The 20,953-nt window shown below is 40.6% G+C and overlaps 1 protein-coding gene across 8 annotated transcripts; it reads left to right on the forward strand.

Annotated features, from left to right (window-relative positions):
* The first annotated feature begins 711 nt into the window (after positions 1 to 711).
* On the forward strand, positions 712 to 20,012 carry LUC7L3 (LUC7 like 3 pre-mRNA splicing factor). 8 transcript variants are annotated; one of them, XM_057418362.1, is made up of 13 exons: positions 712 to 939; positions 7,752 to 7,818; positions 8,697 to 8,736; positions 8,940 to 9,084; positions 10,318 to 10,392; positions 10,483 to 10,587; positions 11,361 to 11,522; positions 11,986 to 12,269; positions 12,757 to 12,917; positions 17,777 to 17,917; positions 18,023 to 18,128; positions 18,560 to 18,625; positions 19,467 to 20,012. In XM_057418362.1, exons 1-12 carry the CDS (start codon positions 841 to 843, stop codon positions 18,582 to 18,584), a joined length of 1,410 nt encoding a protein of 469 aa, XP_057274345.1. In that variant the 5' UTR covers positions 712 to 840; the 3' UTR covers positions 18,585 to 18,625; positions 19,467 to 20,012. The 8 variants fall into 8 exon arrangements, 7 of the variants coding, with proteins under 7 accessions (XP_057274345.1, XP_057274344.1, XP_057274346.1 ...); XM_057418361.1 differs by having other exon boundaries at positions 18,560 to 20,012; XM_057418363.1 differs by lacking the exon at positions 18,560 to 18,625.
* The last annotated feature ends 941 nt before the right edge of the window (positions 20,013 to 20,953 follow it).

Raw genomic sequence — 20,953 nt, forward strand, 5'->3', positions numbered from 1 at the left:
TATAGAGTCAAAATCATAGAATCACAGCCTGGTTTGGGTTGGAAGGGACCTTAAAGCTCACCCAGTTCCAACCCTTGCCTGGGCAGGGACACCTTCCACTAGAGCAGCTTGCTCCAAGCCCCTGTGTCTAACCTGGCCTTGAACACTGCCAGGGATGGGGCAGCCACAGCTTCTCTGGGCACCCTGTGCCAGCGCCTCAGCACCCTCACAGGGAAGAGCTTCTACCTAAGGGCTCATCTCAGTCTCCCCCCTCTGTCAGCCTAAAGTCATTCCTGCTTGTTCTGTCACTATATGTCCTCCTAAACCATTTAAGCCTTGGTCCACGCCATGGCGCAGCAGGTCTGGGATAACCTCCAGCTGCTGCCCAGCCCCTTGTCCACTGCCTCCGGCCACAGGCACCTCTGCAAGCCTCTACCTCAGCACCGTGAGCCCGGGTCGTGCCCCAGCGCCCTGCCACGGCCGGGGCAGCACCCTGGTGTCCCGCACACCCGTCACACACCACTGCTGTTTGGCTATGGCGTTATTTGCCTCCTCGCACGTCAGGCCCTTCAGCGAGCACGCACACGAGGACACTCGGAGACCGGGAAGGGGACCGGCTCCATCGCCGTTTTAACCGCCGCCAGCTCGGGTGGGGAGCCGGCCGCAGGCCCCGCGCTAGGCCGCCGGCGGGCCAACGCCGCAGAGGCGGTTAGGAGGCGCGCGGTGCATTGTGGGCTGGGCGAGAAGCCAGGCCGCCATTTTGTCTCTGTCACCGTCCGCGGCGGCGGCGCGGTCGGTTCGTGAGGAGAGGCGGCGGCGGGGTCTGTGTTTGGTGAGGGGGGACTCGGCCAGGAAGACACCATGATATCGGCCGCCCAGCTCCTAGATGAGCTTATGGGCCGGGACAGAAACCTGGCCCCGGATGAGAAGCGCAGCAACGTGCGGTGGGACCATGAGAGCGTGAGTGAAGTGAAGCCTTCTTTTCCCCTCCCTTCTCCCCATCCCCCTCGCACGGTTTTGTCGTAGCGACACAGACGGCGGGTGCGGGGCTGCGGCTTCCCCCGGCCCGGGGACGGCTCGGGATAAGGTGCCGGTCCCGGGGGGATGTTCGCCGGGCCTTGGCGTGGCGCGGGCCGGGCCGTTGGTGCGGAGCCCAGGGCTGCGGGGCTGGTGCATGGCGGCCGCGGGGCGCGCTGGGCCCTGGCCGTTGCGCGGGAACCTCGTTGAGCCTTAAGGCGAGGAGGAGCAGCCGGGTGTCCGGCAGGGAGGAGCGTCCCGCCATAGCGGGGCTGTGCGAGAGGGTTTGCGCCGTTGTTTGGGCTGCTGGGAGGAGGGAGGCCTTGTGTTTGTGTTCGGCGTGTTCTGCACGGAGTGCCGATAAGCGCAATAGCCGGGTAGTGAGAGGCCTGTTTGTGGCCGGGGTCTCCAATGTGCGGTGGGGAAGAGGGAAAATAGGGTGTCGGGAGGGGGGGGGTGGTGGTTGTACCCACTTTCAGAATAGAGACCTGCTGGCGTGCACGAAGGGACATGAGACAGACGTTAGTAGTTTGGAAGACAGATGTCTTTGGATCTCTTCCTGAGTGTCGTACTGGGGGAGGAAACAGAAGGACACAGACATACTGACTTCACTGTCTGGAGGTTGTAGTGCAAGGAAGAGTCATAACACTTTTGAAACTGAGGATTTTGCTAAGAAAAGCTTGATTCTTCCTGTACTTCCTCAGTCAAAGGAATTCTGCAGCTCCTGGGGGGGGAGTAACCTAAGCAGTACGACTGTTTAGTAATACTTGTGTATTTTTTGTTAATGTTGTGATTCATTAATTTTCTGCAATAAATAACTCAAGATTATTATTATTTATTCCTGAGTGAGGCTGAGCTTTAATGAATGATTACTTTTAGTGACATCCATTGTAGTCATACTGTATGTTGTTTCACAAAACACCAACAGTAATAATAAAGTTGCTATAGCTGCTGCTTTGGGAGGGGTTAAATACTTCTCCCTCTCTCCCTGTTGGCCCCCCTCCCCCATTGTTCATTGTATATTTTTTGAGTTACAGTATAGTATATGTTAGAAGAAAATGTCACAGCTACAGTAGGCTCTTTAGGACCTGTGGGATTGGTGTTTCTGTGGCTTAAGCTCCATAAAGCAATTAGCTCCTCCTCAGTTAACATTTTCTTGGGATGCTGTTAATTTCCCCCGTTTGAAAAATCATAGAGTAGGATTTGGAAGGACCTTAAGATCAACTAGTTCCAACCCCCTGCCCTGGGCAGGGATGCCTCACACTAGACCATGTCACCTAAGGCTTTGTCCAGCCTGTCTTTGAACAATGCCAGGGATGGAACATTTACCACTTCTTTGGATGCCCTGTGCTAGTGCCTCACTGCCCTTACAGTAGAGAACTTCTTCCTTATATCTAACCTGAACTTCCCTGTTTAAGTTTGAATCCTTTACCTCTTGTCCTGTCACTGATGAATACTGCTATAGGTAAGCTGTACATGTTAGGAGGAGACTGTGAGTTCAGCAAATTTTCATGACCTTCTTAATGCCTTTCTAGATTTCCCTTATTAACCCAGTATCATCATTCAGTTAGGTGTCCAGTTACATATTTTCTTTTGATTCTGAGCTCAAAGAGGAGTTGTTCAGCTTTGGAAATATGAAGTAAATAGCTTGAGCCATGTTGGTCCAGGTAGAATAGATAAGGGAATTGTTTTGATTCATAAGATGAAAAAGATTCCCCATTTTCTTTAATCAAGTTCAAATTACTTTCTTCATCTTCAAATGAGCAGTTTTTTTCCCGTTTTAGACTGAAGAGAGAGACTATAGGACTCTGTCTCTAAGCTGTTCAGTTTTGTTATAGAAACAGGGCCTTGTCTCTTCTTCCCAGTCCTTTGCTGGCAACTGGGAGAGGGGAGAAGAGCTCTCCATGTCCAAGACCAGTGGGAAACTCACAGGTTTAGGATTGAGCTTCAGTCTTGTAGTAACTGCTGCTGTTTGCAGTTGCAGGTTACTGCAACTGCTTGCAGTTCTGCTGCTGCTTTTATTTATGAAGTGTGTAGGAACATAATTAAATGTAACCTCTCTGAAAGGAATGTTTTCATGGGTTCCCATAGTTAAGTTCCTACTGGCAAGTCCATTACAAAAAAAAATCACTGCTGTTAAAACGTGTTTGTTTGACTTCCTGCATGACCTAAAGATGAAATCTGCAATGTTGATGTGTTTTATCAGACAGAAAATGCAGATAAGGTAGTAACATCAGGTATTAACATTAGTTCATCTATTTGACTGCTGTTTTGCTTTTCAGATGAAATATATACGCTAATGTCATTTCTTGTAGGATTAGACATATCTTGACATGTGGCCTTTTCAATGTAAACCTGTGTATTCATACCAGAGCTTAGGATTTTGTGTTGCATTCCATCAGTTTCAGCTGTGGAAAGTTACCAAAGCAGGCCTGTCTCTATTTTATTGTCTGTAAATTGCATCTGGGTGGCTGTCAGAAACTACAGGGAAGATGCAATGAGATCCAAGACAGTGGATGTTGAAGGTGTGGAGGCAGAGCCTGTGATAGCTGAGCATTTATTTGCAGTTTTAATGAAATAGGTTGATCATGTATTGTAAAGCCTTTTGCAGGGCTTAAGTTCTTTAAAACTTTGACATGATTAAAGCCTTTAATCTTAAAAAAATGAAATCCTGCTTGCTTTATGTTTCAGTGTTGCAGCATGTCCTTAGATGATCAATTCTAGTTTTGACATAAAGGCTTTCTGTTTTGTTTGCAGGAAGAAATTATTAGTATCATATATTTTAATCTTTGTGCTTACGGTCATACCCATAGACAAAGTATATTTCTGGAACAGTAACTTTATTGATTCACGCATTCTTGCTTTAATATGCTGCTGATACAAAACGAGTTCACGTGGAAACAGCAATTGTGTAAGAGCTCTGAGGCTGTTGTGTAGCACAAGAAAGGCCAGCATTGACTACCCCATGCTTCCTATAAGGCTTTGAGATTGTAATGGTTCCTTCATGGTAAATTCAGTGTTTTCAGAAAGTGGGAAGGGGAGGGGAGCTGGTAGGGATAAATGACTTTGAGAAGTTATTTCCATTAGGAATGCAGTTCCTCCAAATGTAGGTTCTCTATTTAAAATATTGGCTGTTTATGCTGTGTTAACACACTTCTCTTTTTTTTTTTTTTTTTTTTAATGCTAAAGACCTAAATTGGTTTGCATCATGATAGAATCTCAGGACTTAATCCTCCACAGGATGAGCGGGGAGAGGATTTTACTGAAAGTTAGTTATGGAAGGTTATCTCTAAAAGTGAGGTTTGGGAAGAAGGGCTTAGGTTTCTTTGGGTTTGGGGGGGTGTGAGCATTGTTGTCTGATGCATGTAAACTTTAAGGGTTTCAAAGAACTCGCCTATATAAAGGAATTTTCTAGTTTTTTGGTGTGTAAGCCACAACCGGCTGAATTTATTCTCAGCCTTTTTACTAGGAGTTGTCTTCCTAGAGGAATTTGCTTACAAAATTATTTATTACACTTAACACTGATACTTGTCTATCAGTAAATAATTTCTTATAGAAGAGAAACACGTTAATGTAGAAGTGTTAATGATATGGAGCTGTCAATACTTACTTTATATAGAAAGGCTTTGTCTTGGTTCACAGACTGTGGAGGAGGTAGCTGTTCTTGCTGTTGCTTCAATCAACTTTGAGGTGAAGTGTACTACTTTCCCACCTCCAAGAGATTTCAAGGATTAGTGAATTTGAGATGAAGAGTGGAAATATCCAAGCGTCTTATCTGTATTTGTTCTGGTGTCTTACCGAAATGTGAGACCCTAAAGGCTTTGAGGCATCAGCTGTGGCTAATTCTGCTGCAATAGTTTGACAGTAACGTTCTTCTCTGTTACACCTTTTTGGTAGTGGAACTGTCAGAATAATTTGGCAAAAAGGAATAAGTGCTTGTATCCCCACTAATTCCATGATTCTAAACTGCCTGTTGCTTTTTCCTTCAAATATGGAATGTACTTCCATGTTACTTCTGACTTGTGCTAAGTGCAGCAGTGTGATAAGCCATGGGTCAGTGGTGCCATTTGAAGCATATTGCCTATGTTTCAGGGCTTTAATGGCTCAGTAATGCTTCAGCTGTGTCTTGGCCCTTTCTCTTAGCACTCATCATTGATTACTCAAGATGGACTGTAAGTGCAGCTGACTAGCATCTCCAGCCTGTCAAGGTGCCTGTACCACTGGGGGGGGAAGCTAGGTCAGAATGATAATTTTCAAGATTCTGCAAGATTCTCTCAAATAATATTTTTCTGTTAAAGTGAAATCAGTTGCAGAGCATAATGACATAGGTAAGGCAGAGGGAGAAATGCTGCAAACACAATGGTCTGGACCACGGTAGTGTATTTTCTCTGCAGGTTGCTTCTTAGTCAAGAATGTCAAGTAATTGACTAGAAGCCATAGCAACCAGCCAGTCAGGAGAAACACAGGCAAAAACTGCAGTAGTTATGAGGGGTTTGTTTTGTTTTGATTTTGTTTTGGTTTTTAGTATATCTGAATAATTAATGCAACGTGTCATGTATGTTTAAGCTGCACATTTTAGTATTGGTAACTACCCTTTTTGGCTGTAACTATCAGCTCATAAGAGCAAGCTTTTCCTAGCAGTGTTGCAACATAAAATTATTTAAAGTATTTCTGCTGTTGGTTTTCTGTTATAATTCATTATACTTCTGTCCCTTAATAACTTTTCTTTTGCTTCTTTTGTTACTGCTTGTTTTAGAACTGTTACAGGCCAGTTTACATAGGTTTTGAGCTGACAGAAGACGTTCTGCAACTCTCTTTACATCATAAAATGCTCAAACCATTATTATTGTGTTCTGTATGTCTTAGGAAATTGTCTAACCCATCCCTTTTCACTGATCCTAGTACTTTGATAGGAAGATGAGAAAACGGAGGAGAAAGAGAACGTAGAGAGAAATTGTGTTTCTGTTGACTAGTACAGAAATTCATCCCAGAAGCTGCTGTCTTGAAACAGCTTGCTACTCAGAGAAGGGGTACTGCAGTCTTAGAATCATAGAATAGTTAGGGTTGGAAAGGACCTTAAGATCATCGAGTTCCAAATGCCCTGCCATGGGCAGGGACACCCCACACTAAACCATGCCACCCAAGGCTTTGTCCAACTTGTCTCTTTCAGAGAATAGAGCAGATTCTGAAACCACATTTTTGTGCAGTAACTTTCGCCTTGTTTCCTGAGAGAACACCACCCGTTTTTCTTTCATGACTGTTCTTGATAAATGGCTTCAGATGCGTGCCACAGTGTCCTAATCAGGGAAATATTCCAATTGTATCATAAGAGGTGTTTTGCTTTTCATGTCCTTGGCTTAGTAGAAAGCTTGGTTATTTTTCTGTGTAATGTGCAAAGCAGTCATTACTGTTTTAACTCCCATAGTCTGTTTTTTCAGTTGACAGTGTAGAAAAATAAGTTGAACTGGTCTAATTTGATCAGTTGGTGTCTGGGGCATTTCATTGAGGTGTTGGCATGGGGTAAGTTTCAGGCCTTTTCACCCCAATTTGTTAAAATGCATCAAAATGGATCTTAGAAGTAGTATGTCACAAATCTTTGCCCACACCAAATGTGAGAGTATTAGAACTAGGCTGTAATGCACAGTAGCAGTTACTAATTTGCAAAATATTAGAGACTGGTGTAACATAAAAGAGATGATAAAAGGATGTCCAGGCTAGTTTTGGATTGACACTTCAGTTAGTCAATGGCAATCACATACAGGGAAGGGTCGGTTGAAGACTTTATTGTTTAAGATTATCCATGAAGTTAGGGGTGAAAGTATTTCTGATTTTTATCTTTGTGTCTGTTCTGATGGATAGACAGGAGATATTTCTGTGTTATGAACTCCAAGAACTGACCAACTTGATGAGCTAAACCCATGCTCTTGGGTGAGGGTGATAATCTTTTTAACGAAAGCTGGTTTTATTCCATCATATGTTAAGTATTTACTGGCTAGACTAACAGGTTTTTTTCCTGTTGTAAAAAAAGAACCTGGCTTCCTAATTTAAAAATAGGCTATGTAGAAACAAAACAAACCCTTTCTTAGTTGGCAGGAAACCAGGTTAAAATCAATGTCTTCTCTGTCTGCCTTAGGAGGTACAGTGTGTCTTTGCATATCATTCTTAAAGTAAGGATTTTTAAAAGCCTTGTAATGGAGAAGCTTTTGGATAGTTATTGTATTTGATCTGAAGTCTTGCAATTGGCATAAGCATCCTTGAGGCAGTACCTGATGTTTGAATGCTGATGGCTCATGTTCTGGCCAGCATTGATGGAAAGAAGGCTGAATACGGTTACTACAGACAAGCTAAGAGCAACTTGCTCTCATGCTTTCGTGGCAGACATACCTCACCCCTTGTAGGATATCGTGGTTAAGGAATTGTAACCTTTTTTATTGGTTCAATCTGATTTAATTCATTTAGAAATACTAAATGCTGTTTTATATGTACAAATAGATGACACTTTCCTATAAACTTAAATATTTAGCAGTAAAATTAAGAAATACTATTATTGAAATGGAAAGTAAGATTTTTGGTCTTTTAAGATGCACATAGTGGCACATACTGATACCAGGTAATATAAATGTGTGAAATACACTGAAATTTCTCAGTGCACAAAGGGGATTTTTGTGCTGTATTTTAGAAAATAGAAGTGGTGACCTAAAATTGACAAATTTGGGAGTTAAAAAAATGATACCTGTTTCTTTCTTCTCTGTCAGGTTTGTAAATACTACCTTTGTGGCTTTTGTCCAGCTGAATTATTTACAAACACCCGTTCTGATCTAGGTAAGTCATGTCATTTTCATTACTTTCACGTAATTACAGTTAACTTTTGTTTGCAGGCTACGTATTTGTTGTGTAATGCTCTGTCAAAACACTTTGAAAATACGCTTTTTTTATTAAAGGATTGCCAGTGGTAGAGTATGTTAAAAGCAATATTTATTCCAGATCCTGCTTTTCTAAGTGAAAAAAATCATAGAACTTTTATTTTTAGTTACAACTTATTTTTGTGGGCTTGTACGTTGCTGAGCTTCTTTACTTTAGAGACTCATTTACTGTAGTAGTTATTACTGAAGGCCATCTCTAAATTACTAGTAGCTTTCAAGTGATGGTATGTGGACAACATGTAGTTTAGAGAAGGTAACTAGGAAAAACAGGTTCCTTAGCATTAATTTCCAAGTCCATTCGAGACTTTGATGGGCTGGGGGAGGTGGGAAATATTAATGTGACTGCCTTCATGAACTGAGATCACACACCTCCTAAGTTTACTCAGTAGATCAGTAGCCAGGTTATTATAGAGAACGCTGTCTGGAGTTTAGAAAGTGCTTGGTGAAATTACCCTTCATATGTAATTTTTCTTCTCTTTTTAACGCCCCAGGTGTTTAAGGTATTTTTCTGTGTAGTTTTACCCGTGTAGAACTTGATCTGGAAATCCTGTTTTCTGTGTCCCTCAAAATCTCCTGTGGTTTTCTAATTACTAAACCATATTGGCATTCTTTAATGTGTCTTTCAAACTCCAAGCAAAGGAAGCAGAAAGGCAGGCATAAAAGTCCTTGGGAAGTGTTTAATAGCTCTCTTCTATCATGGTGCACAAACAAATGCTGATGGAATGTGAATACACCATTCAGGAATGCAAGCTTAAAACATTTGTGTGGTCTTTTTAGGTCCTTGTGAAAAAATACATGATGAAAATCTACGTAAACAGTAAGTATGTTGGTTGATATGTTAATGCAAATAGTGTTTCTAGTACATTTGAAATTTCTTGAAGGCACCCCAGCCATGAGAAACTAACTGCTTTTTATAATGTTCTCTTACCTTGAGCAAGAATTTATAACACTGCAGGTTGTTACTTGTTTTTCATGTATTCTGGATTGACCTGAGCTTCTGTTTTAAATATATCTTACCAGGTATGAGAAGAGCTCTCGTTTTATGAAAGTGGGCTATGAAAGAGACTTCTTACGCTATTTACAGAGCTTACTGGCAGAGGTAGAGCGCAGGATTCGAAGAGGCCATGCTCGATTGGCACTGTCACAGAATCAACAGTCTTCTGGGGTGAGTCTGGAAGAACTAGTGAGGCAATTTTTCCTCTAGCTATTGTCATTGTGTTCTCTTCACCTTGTCTCCTCAGGTAAAATACATTGTTTTCCAGAAGATTCCCATTAGATAAGTCTCTTCAGCCATTAGTTAGCAGGCTGCATCTGTCCTTAATTGACAAGCCAAGGCAGCAGTCCTGCCTCTGTTTCTACAAAATCAGTATCTGTTCTCCACCCTAGAAATCCTGTTGACCTCAGTTGCTCCTCCTCTCCACTAGTAAGCTGTATCATGGTGATAACAGCTGAAGAAGGGCAGTGCTGAGTTTTTCAGCAGCTGATGGAGCTAAATCTCTCTGTTAAGTGCCACACTTATGCAGCAGCCTCTTCCTGCTCCAGCACCATCATTGGCAGGCAACGATGGAATCGCAGGAGTTTGAGAGAACTATTTCTGTGCAGCTTTTCTCAGCCTTGCTGTGTGCTGGAGAGCTGTTAATGGGAAGCTTAAGCTGACTGGGAGAAAAATTTTACGTGTTTACTCCACTTGTTTTTTCTTACCCACTGCTGGATTTGGAGCAGTGACTGTGGCCTGCAGTCTGTTTCATGACTGCTAGGATAGCCTTACTCCTTCTTACTGTCCCAGTTAATTGTTCTGTGCAAAGTCCAGTTGATTCAGAAGGAGCTGTGAACAATATCCAGTTAAGAGAGCTTATTGGCTGTGGAGTAGAGCAAAGGCTCGGGGGGGGGGGGGGGGGGGGCAGATGTAAGTCTGCTCCAGCAGCCTATAGAGATTACACTGCCAACAAGTACTTCAGATGAAGTGAGATTCTTTTTGTGCTTATGTTCAGAAGTTAAGATTTCAGAGCCCACTGACCACCTAGGTCATAGTGGAGTATCTGAAAAGATATGCAATAGCTGCATGGCAGTTTCAGGGTTTAAATTTAGGACTTTGAATTCAGATGTCTTACCTTTTATGGGCCAGGGCCTTGAATGTTTTTGTTGATTTAGGAGGAATTAGTGTGACTAGAACTTGCTTCACTCAGCAGGAGAGGACTAAGCTGTGTTGAGTATTTTGGGTTGGACTAGGCTATTATTAGTAGGCTCTCATGGGAGAAGAGGCAGAGATTATTCCTGAAGTGTCTCTGGAATATAAGAAGACATTAATGTATTTTAAAGCTATTTTAAGTTAAAAAAAAGAAACAAAAACCCCAAACCAAAAGAAAATAAATTAAACCACTTTTATACTGTTTGGCAGGGAGCGGGACCCACTGGTAAAAACGAAGAGAAGATTCAGGTGTTAACTGATAAAATTGATGTACTGCTACAGCAGGTAAGGTTTTCTTCTTCCCCCCACCAGACATCTCTTGCTTTTGCTACTTGTTTAAAAATTACAGTTGATTTTTTTTTAATTGTCCTGTAGATTGAAGAATTAGGCTCAGAAGGGAAGGTGGAAGAGGCACAAGGAATGATGAAACTTGTTGAACAATTAAAGGAAGAGAGAGAATTGCTGAGGTCTACAACTTCAGTAAGTAGCATGTTTGTAGTGCTGTCAGACTTACTTAAAAGGTTGGTGCAACACTGTTTATAATAACCTTGTCCTTAAACTGAAGGCATGCAAGTTCCATGCAGAATTTATTAGACAGTAACGGGGCATTTAAATGTGTTAATCCAGTGTTAAAAGACTTTCTTTTAAAAGTTTTAAAATGTCGCAGGCGATAGTGCTTGTGTCCATACTACATGATTCATGAGCATTGCACAGCAATAACCTCTTGGGTTTATGTTGAAATTCTAGTGTATTTCTCGTCTGTCTGTTGAAACAGTGAATTAATTTGACCACCAGCCTTTGGTGGTGAAGCCCAGCATTCCTTTTTATGTTTCTTCATGGGCTATTTTAGCCTTTTCATTCCTTCAGACATACTCCATGGATATTCTGCAACTCCAGAAGTTTCAGTTGATGCCAAAAAAATCATCTTAGGAGAAAACTGATTTTTGTTTTCCTTAATCCTGAGAGTGCAAGAAAGCTGCAGATAACGGCTATATGCATATACATGCTAACCCTCTGCAGTGCGGAGTAAGGGTTGTTTTCTGCATTCTCTAATTTACTCTTTCCTGGGGGCTTATATGAAATGGTTCTGTGTAGCCTCTTTGCCCTGCTCATCCTAGTAGGTGCAGTACTCAAAACACACAGATAAGATTTTTCAGCTCTCTAGTGCTTAGGATTTGATAACAGTAGCAGTAAACCTCGTCACTGGCTTCTGGCTAAAACTTTTTGCTTTATCAAGTACTTTTCTTTTTCAGACAATTGAAAGCTTTGCAGCCCAAGAAAAACAAATGGAAGTTTGTGAAGTTTGTGGAGCCTTTTTAATTGTAGGAGATGCACAGTCCAGGGTAGACGACCACTTGATGGGAAAGCAGCACATGGGTTATGCCAAAATAAAAGCTACAGTAGAAGATTTAAAAGTAAGCATCTCCTTCAGTTACTGAACATCTGCAGATTGCTTGGAGGCTTTCTATGGTAAATAAAAGGCTGTCCAGTGGACTTTGTCAAGTGGGTGAAATACTCCAAAGATGGGATATAAAAATCAAATGGAGTCCTGTACTTGCACATTTAGCACTGTGCTTGCACTGCCATTCTTTGTTGTATGTGATTATACTAGAAATAAGCAAAGATGCAAATTCAGGTGGGAGTTTTTTTGTAGCTTTTGTAAAGAACTGTAATGTATTCTTGTGAGAATGACAAAAAAGGTTCTGCAAGACGAAGGATTTCCATTTCAAGGATTTTAAAGTGCTTATATGTAGGCCGTTCTTTGGAAAACTGAAGTATTTTAAAAGCTTAAGCTTCTACAGCCTCAGAATGTATAAACTAAGTTACATTGGATGATTTCTCTTTAGCAATGGTTATTTCTTTCTGTGAACTTTTAAGGAGAAGTTAAGAAAAAGAACAGAGGAACCTGACCGTGATGAAAGGTTAAAAAAAGAGAAACTAGAGCGAGAAGAGCGAGAGAAAGAGAGGGAACGGGAAAGAGAGGAGCGGGAAAGGAAGAGGCGACGGGAGGAAGAAGAAAAGGAAAAAGAGAGGGCTCGTGATAGAGAGAGACGTAAAAGGAGCCGTTCACGGAGTAGACATTCAAGCAGAACATCTGACAGAAGATGCAGCCGTTCACGAGACCACAAAAGATCAAGAAGCAGAGAAAGAAGGCGAAGCAGGTACGTGTGTGTGTGACTTTTCATGCAACTTCCCAAAGTGTAAAAATCTCATGGGGAGTTAATCTGTCAGCCTGGGTCTCATCACTGCTTTGTTAGCTTCTCCTCCTCTTCTGTTTTACTGGTTCTCAGGATGAGTTCTCACTGCCTATTCAATGTCTTCTGTCAAGTTTTGGAAGTAGATGACACCATTGTGGTGGAAGAAGTCTTACGAGGGAGCTTTGAGTAGACATATACTTCCTAAATACAGGATCTTGCTTTTTCCTGAAGCTGATCTTTGATTCCTTGTAGTAGATGCTATTATGCTGTGTAGTTGTATTCTGGCTAAGTGAAGAAGGCAGTATGAAGCCAGGTCTTACATACTGAGAAGTATGCTAAGGCTTGTTTTAAATACTTATTTTCTGCAAATAATCAGTGTATTAGAAAGTGTTGTAGTTTTACTACTGAGAAAATAACCAGCTGACATTCACTTTCTTCTCTGAATGTTAAGGAGTCGTGACCGAAGAAGAAGCAGAAGTCATGATAGATCAGAAAGAAAACATAGGTCTCGCAGCAGGGACAGGAGACGATCAAAAAGCCGGGAGCGGAAATCCTACAAGCACAGAAGCAAAAGCAGAGAGAGAGAACAAGACAGGAAGTCAAAAGAAAAAGGTATGTTTGTGTGAAGACTGAGTTCTGGTCTTTCTATCAAGTTCTGATCTTTCCTTAAAGTCTCAAAAGCGTTTAAGTTAGTGAGTGACTGAAAGTTCTTCTTAGGATCAAACCAGATCTGGTTTTATAAGCTGTATGTGTTGCTGTTAACCAATTTGAAGCATTTTGTTAATTCCAGTTATTGTTAATGCACTTGTGTGCATACGTACACCCCAGTGTCCATCTCTTACTTGTCACAGCAGTTATTAAAAGTTTTCCATTTTGTCTGCAAATTGTGAGATTGTGTTGTATCTTAAGACCCATTTACTGTTTAGAAAAACGTAAGCCTGTAGTCAGCTTTTCATAAGAGTGAATATCTTCTATTCTTACTATTAGCAGGTATTACTGTAGTTACCCTTTGCTGGTACATGTTTTGTGGGAGATTGGTAGCTGGGTTTTCACCTGTACCATCTATTACTTCTCTACACTATCATGTTGCCTTTTATTTTCCTTTAACAGTGCTTTTTCCTCTAATCCATGAATGCAGTCCAAGAGAAATCTTGCAGACTTTCTGTAATGCTCTAAATTATAATCTCATGCCCTCTCCCCAGTCTCCTGCTGTTCTTCCCATCCTTTCCCCTTGTTGTGTTTTTTGTTTTGATGAAGTGAGATTTGCTTTGTCAGTATTCAGGTGAGTCTCAAAGAATGCTCTATTAGTCCTTGGAATGCTTTTATAGCAGTTCATGCCACAGACAACATCATTGCTGATGACTCACTGCTTCACCAAAGGCTGGTGTTCAGAAGCTTTAAGTAGGATTAAAAAAGGCTGCACAGAGAACGCTATAGATTCACATTCTGTGAAAAGACACTAATTCATTGTTATTGCTAAATTTCCCCCTTTAAAAGTCTTCTAGAGGAATGTAATACTAACTTCTGGCCTAAACTGCTGGCTCTGTTGGGGTGCTGCCTAATGCCCAGTCTGAAACAGTCGCCCCACTTCACTATTTGAGCTGACCGTCAGTAGTGGATGAAACAGTCTGTTCTCTTTCTAAGGTACTCTTGAGGTTCTCTGGAATGAAAGGTGCTATGTGCATGTTTCTGGATTGCATAGGCCTGTTTGCCCTACCCTTACTTTCCCATATTTATCCAGCAGATCCCAAAATGTTGGTGATGCTTCATGTATTTTTCTTGCTTGACTTCCTTGGAGCATTTTCACTTTCCTGGTTTATACTGTGGTGCATCTTTAGTATCTATTCTTCTCTTGTTTTGCTTCGCTCTTTCCAAGCAAGTGGTTTTTAGCTGCTTGCTCACTGGTAGTGGAACTGATGTTTATACTCGGATCCAGTATTGTAGCCTGTATCTGTCCATCTGTTACTTTATTCCTACCTGATACTGTGCCCTTTTTGCTGCTTTCTGAACAGATTTCTGGTACTTGGTCAAGAATGTCCTATTCAGTATTGTGTGTGTATCTGTGCGTATAAATAACTGTGTTCTTATTTATTCAAATTTGGTCTGGTTTTGAGCTTAATGGCTTTTCAGCTCTTCCCTTGATCCTTCCATAAATAGAGGAACTAGAGAACTTTCTTCAGCATCTCATTATTTTTAGTTTTAACTCTAACCAGTTTCCTTGTTGGCTGTTTTATTTGCTGCTTGCTACTTTCTTCCTCCAGAAATAAGAACAGTGAGATGATGCTATGAGCTGTGATGAAAATTCCACCTGGGAAAATCAATTACTCTTTTTGACTATATGATCCTAACATTTGTAGAAGCACGAATAGGCCTTAGAGCAGGACTGTAATGCTGAAGAAGGTTGTGTTTTTCCCTTTGATGGGAAAACCTTTAAAAAAGAGGGGGGAAAACCAAACCAGTAGTATTTAAGAAGCAAGCATTGAATTTCTGTGATGGAGCTGTAAACACCATTACATCCTTATGTTTGCAGTGTGGCATTGTAGGTAGGTAAGTAGTCAGCTTTAGAGGTTCATGTATCTGAAGCTGGTTACGTGCTCTGCTGTTTACACAAAAAGTAGTAATGTGGCAGTTAAGTCTTATTACAGTTACTGACTGCTCTGTTGGGAATACTAGCTTCAGACTCTAATTTTCTTTATATCCAGCATTGATGAACAATTAATAAAAGTAAGCAGCAAAGACCTGGCTGAAACTCCTTATGGTATAGTGCCTTTCATCTTGAAATCTCAAACTGTTTTATAAACATGAATCCCAACAGGACAAAAAGCAAGGCTCAGTTGCCCAAGACTTGCCTCATGTTGCGCATTAAATTAGTGCTGTACTTTGAAAATGCAGATGTTTGGTTTCTTGTTCAGAAAACACTGTGGAATACAGCAACCTTTAAGATTGTGAGAAAAGGTATGTGTAAAAATGAAGACACTTAATTTCTGACTCAAGTTTCAGGAACAGGGATGCGTTTGCTAAAGGAGGGAGCCACCAGCCATAAACACCAGCTGAGCATTAGCTTAATGTAAACCCTCAGAACACAACTAGTGTTCAAGGAACTAACTTTGGAGTAGGTGGAATAAATGGGGGGGGTTCTTTAAGAGAAGGAAAACATCTGTTCTGCATATACCTTCATTTTATGAAGAGTTAATACTGAAGCATGCCTTCAGACCAGTTTAACTTGGCTCTTTACCTTCCATAATCTGGATTTATGTACTTATATAAAAGTAATTATGCTTGTAATAGTGTTTTTGTGTTGGTGATTAAACCTCAGCAAATACAGTCAGAACACCCTAACCTCAGTAGTACTGGATATTAGGCTTGACTGATTTTCTGCATTCACATTATCTTGGTATTTATTCTCACAAAATACATCTCAGTTGCCCACACAATCAGAAAAATGTGCATGTGTTGAATCAGGAAGCAAGCAAAGTCTGTGATTATACTTAATAGATCCCAGATGAAATAATCCCCCCAGTTTCAACAGCATGCTAATTGTATGTGCTTCTGAAGAAGGAAATCTTACTGGTAGAAAATAGAGAGGAGGAACTTAACTGCTTGCAGGTACTCCAGGAGTTGAAAGAATTTCAGTCATTGGACTATCTGTGGAGTACACTTTCTCAGTCCTGCTTGGCACACTGGAGGTTTGCTATGGTAAACCTATTTTATTATTAAGGGTATTAGAAGAGTTTCATCTTTTGTACCACAGTTTAATAGTAGTTTTTTTTTAACCTTAAACAAAATTAACCTTCCTGACCAAATTCAAGAAACAAACAAGACACAAAACCCTGCACACTGCACATCCGTAGGGCTATTAAGATCTACCATATCTACATAGGACAGAAGATAAGATTATTGGGCTGACTACTAGTCCTCTGCGGGGAAACAAGACTACTATTCCTCAGTGGATCTACGTGTGCATCGGAGATACCTATAAGACACAAAAAGACGACTTTTTAACAAGGTTAGTTAGAGTGCAAATCTACCTGCGGAGCTCAAAACCGAGGGCAGACAGATACAAAATGACTAGTTCCTCAGTGAGCTTTTTGACCTTGGTGCCTGTGTCTTCCAGGCACCATGCACTGGATGTGCTGCTTCAGATGAAACCTCGGTAGTGGTGTTCCTTAGGCAGTTGCCCTCATTTCTGTGAGGGGCTTCACCCCTCCTTCTGATGCTGTGTTTTAAACCAAGTTGGAATGTTGCTTCTGGTTTAAAGCTTAATTTCTACTTTGTCTTCTGGAATATAAAAGTGTGTTCTGCCAGTCAAGGTGATCACATTATTTAACATAGCTTTGTCAGAGTGCTTGATCTATGTGCTCCTGTGTTGGGGATATGATATATTTATATGATTCATTTTAATTGCCCAGCTAGCAGGGAATAATCAGAAAAAAGAGCATGAATGTTGTTCTGTGTGATGGCATCTGAGAGGTTGGTTTTTTGGATTATTTCCTTTTTTCTCTCCAAAGTGTCTTTCCTGATCAAAGGTTGACTGTTATGGTATGAAATAATAAAGAATTGATATTTTTATGACATTTGCAAACACCGCATTTACAGCTCTAATACTGAATGGTTTTGTTGCCATGGAGATGTTTTTCTGGCTTCCTTCCTTCTTTGAAGACGTTTGAGGAAAAGATGAGGTTTTCAGCACTGCAGCAGACTTTTCAGTCTGAAGTTGTGGGGTCCGTCCCATCTTGCTGTTCCTTTGGCACTTTTTATCTGCCTTCCAAACTGCCCCCCCCAGATTTTTAATGAGTGGATTATAACTTCCTGCTGGTTTTATAAATGGAGAATTAATAATGCTGACAGTCATGTGCCAAACTGTGCCATAAAGTTAGTTTTGATTGTCACTGTGATCCCCACCTTCAAAACTGATGCTTAATATTGTTTCCCCAAGTATTTGATTGTTTGGGGTTTTGCTGTATTTTGAATTGGCAAGTATTGATGTATTTGATAATGCAGTGATGCATTGTCCCATCGCTCTTTTTGGATTCTCTTTTGAAGAGCTATATTTAATGAGAATTGTGACCCAAAGAAGCCATACACATCCCAAATTAAAACTTGGGAGGGGGAGGAGGGGAGAAATGACAGTCCCATGATAAGTAAGGAAGCCATGCACCATAATGATACACTTGCCTAACTTCTTGACTGCTTCTTTACACCACTTTGTGTGTTTCAGCAGAGAGCTGAGTAGCTGCCTCTGTCCTTCCTCTTTTCCCCACCTTTTGCTGTCCCCTTTTACCCTTTTTTTGGTACCCTCTCCATTCCAGCCTGGTAGTCTGAAGCCAATTTCTGTAACTTTTGGAGTACTTCTTACTGTTATTGCTATAGAAAGTAATTGTCCCATTTTTTATGCAATATATATCTCACATGTGCAATGTTTTGTTTTTTTTTACTTTGAAATCCATGGTCAATGTCTTCTTTCATGGCAGAAAAGAGGGGATCTGATGATAAAAAAAGTAGTATGAAGTCCAGTAGTCGAGAAAAGCAGAGTGAAGACACAAATACAGACTCGAAGGAGAGTGATACTAAGAATGAGGTCAATGGGACCAGTGAAGACATTAAATCTGAAGGTGACACTCAGTCCAATTAAAACTGATCTGATATGACCTCAGATCAGACAGAGGTAAGTGCATTATTTCAAACTTTGATTAGGGCTTTTTGTTACTGTTTAACAGTGCAGCGTAAGTATGCACAGATGAAGATGGAACTAAGCCAAGTAAGAAGACATACTAAAGCACCTTCTGAAGGAAAAGACAGTGTAGTCCTGCAAAACATTTTGAGGTACATTGTTTTGTCTCAGCTATTTTGTAGCAGACTCGTGCCCCCCCATTAGTGTGCCTCTTTGGGACATATTTGTAATATAGTCACCATAGCAAAATTAATTTTCCTCTTTTTTTATTTTTTAGGGATTTTGTTATCGTTTTTTAAAAAAAAATTGAACTGTTTTTGTATTTAAGTCCATATTGTGTTGGTACATCAGCAGAACCTTTTGCTTTAATACTTTAATATCGGAGGCACATGTTGGACTACTTTGTTCTCATATAAACTGCTAGTGTTTCTTTGTCAAGGATGTTTCTAGTTTTTTTTTTTTTTTTGCTTTATTGCCTTGCATTCTAATGCAGTTTGTTCTGTAACTCGAGAGCCAGTAGCATTGGATTGATGGAAGTGTAGGGTTTATGAATTATTGCAGCTGACTACCATACCTCACACAGCGTTGGTGTTGTGAGCGGCCCATGAAAAGCCAAATTAAAAATCAAGGATTCAGTCAAACTAAGCAGGTACTCATGCCAGGTACTCCTTTCTCTACCCACATCCATGTTTGAATGCTGTTGCCTGTAATATTTAAGCTTACTGTTGTGTTTTTTTTGATTTTCAAGATAGTGAAAAGGACCTTTTGTGTATTGTGTGAATACTGTAAAAGCCGATGTTAACAGAATGGAATTTTCTTTCAACTGTGTGTAGGGATGCAGTGCTGCCCAGAATTAGATATCTTTAAAGAGTTTAAAATGCAATAAACACTACAGGTTACTTTCAATGCAATGCAAGTCTTTAAGAGGTATGTGTTTAATATTTCCTACTGTGTAGGAGAAGTTGCAGTCAGCCATAACACAGAGAGGTAGAATGGCTGATAACAGGCTTCTAAGGCAAATTAAATGCAAAGACAGATGCCACCACGTGATTACAATGTTCATGGCAATAATGTGTGCTGAAAAACTGGTTGCTGGAAGTGAAACAGTTAAACACTAGGAAATAACAAGTACTGTATTAAAAGGAAAACTGGAAGTTTTTTCCTCACTCTTGACTTGGCTTTCTTACTGTTACAGAAGGTCTTTAGTTGTATTCCTCAAATAAGGAGCTAACAGTGGAGAGTACAGCTGATAAATGAGCTTCTTGCAACATAATTTGTTACTATAGCTTTATTATTTATGCTAGGAAGTCTTAAACACTTAATGTTGATTATTAAACCATTAATGCTACATTATTGCTTCTAAAGCCAGTCATGTTGACATCTCTGTAGAGTTAAGCTGCCAGCTAACAACTGGGCCAATATATAGGAATGACAACAAAATGCCCTTAATGCTGTCTAATTGTCTGTTTTCCCAAACTTCTGCATTATAGGACTACTCCATGAAGAGTCTGCGAAGACAGAGGAAGACGGCTTAAACTGAAGATCTGCTTTAAAATGAGGTGAAAGAAAGCTGTAGTGGCGTAGAAAAATATAAAGTTGAGTTAGTATTTTTATTTTATTTTTTTTTATATATATAAAAGATTTAATTCAGGACTGGTGTTTCCTCCCAGAGAGTTCAGAAAGATGTGTTGATAAGAGCACATAATGCTACTGAGAATATAAGTCCTGTCTCCTTTTTCTTTTCTTTAAGACTTTTTAAGATAAGAAACAAACATAACCTGAACACGTGGCTTGCTCAGTGTTTAATTGCGAGTTTTCATTCTTGGACTTTAAAACACAAGAATAAATGTTTAGTATTTGTGTGAATCAAACTAAACCAGATCCCATTTTTACAACTAAGCTATTCCTAGCTTCTTGATATACGAGAAATGGAAATAAAGTATCTTTGAATTTCTGTTACAAAGCTGATTGTCTCTGTCATTGGACATTTAATATTAAGCAAGTTTCTTTCCTAATAAATCTACTCTTGTCTTCAAGCTTAGTCCATTAATTTGGATGCTTAGTTATTCTGTGGTGTTTGTGGGCTTGGGGTTTTTTGGTGCCATCAGTTAGTATTGAGTTTCAAGTCTGCTTTTTCAGCAGCTAAATGGCTTATGTTGCAGTTGGTTAAGAAACTAGAAATCTCACAATAGAAATATAGGCCCTAAGCCTTTATAAAGCAGACTTTTACAGTATTGTGAGAGAGATGCCACTGCAAGTCTGCCTTGTAGCATCAGTTTGGAGTATTACTTAACAACTGCATGCAGTTGGTGAGCATGCATGGACACATACAAGGGAGCGGAGCCATGCCTTATGCTTTCTTTTGAAGCTGCAGCACAAGGGAGCATAGTTTTTATTGGGAAAGGACTGCACTGTGTACTAGTGAGTCAGCAGAGACAGTGAACTGTCTGTAAAGCACTGAATTTACATATCTAAAAAGCATTAATCCCTCATATTAGTATTCAGGACTGGACTCTATGTGTAACTGCAGCCATACATCAACAAAGCACTGTTGGCTACTGGTGGAAGTGCACTCATAAAAGGAGCTGCATGTCAGTCCCCCTGGTGCAGAGGAGGGCAGGGATTTTTTGTTCCTTTCTTGAATTTTACTCTTGTAAAGCAAATGCCAAACAGGGGCACAGGAGCTGAGATGGGGTGGGATTGGAGAAAAATTAATGCAGGTGAGGCAAGTGAAATCATAACCAGGTTCTAACTGCAGACATTGCATGAACATCTCTTCCTTTTGAAACCTGGTTCAGCTGTTGCCTGGCTGTGCTACTTCTTTCAGTGGCCAAAAATCTTTGTCTTGCACCTTATCTTGCACATATTTGTTATAGGACCTTCAGATTTGGCTGTAATGAGCATCTTCACACCAGATTCAGCTGCTTGAAAAGTATCATCTTCACAGCTCGAGCCCAACATAAGTATCATCTGGGAT

The sequence above is a fragment of the Pezoporus wallicus genome, unplaced genomic scaffold (assembly GCF_028554395.1).
Source record: "Pezoporus wallicus isolate ANWC-B61680 ecotype Strahan unplaced genomic scaffold, APGP_CSIRO_Pwel_v1 contig_3710, whole genome shotgun sequence".
Taxonomy (NCBI): Eukaryota; Metazoa; Chordata; class Aves; order Psittaciformes; family Psittacidae; genus Pezoporus; species Pezoporus wallicus.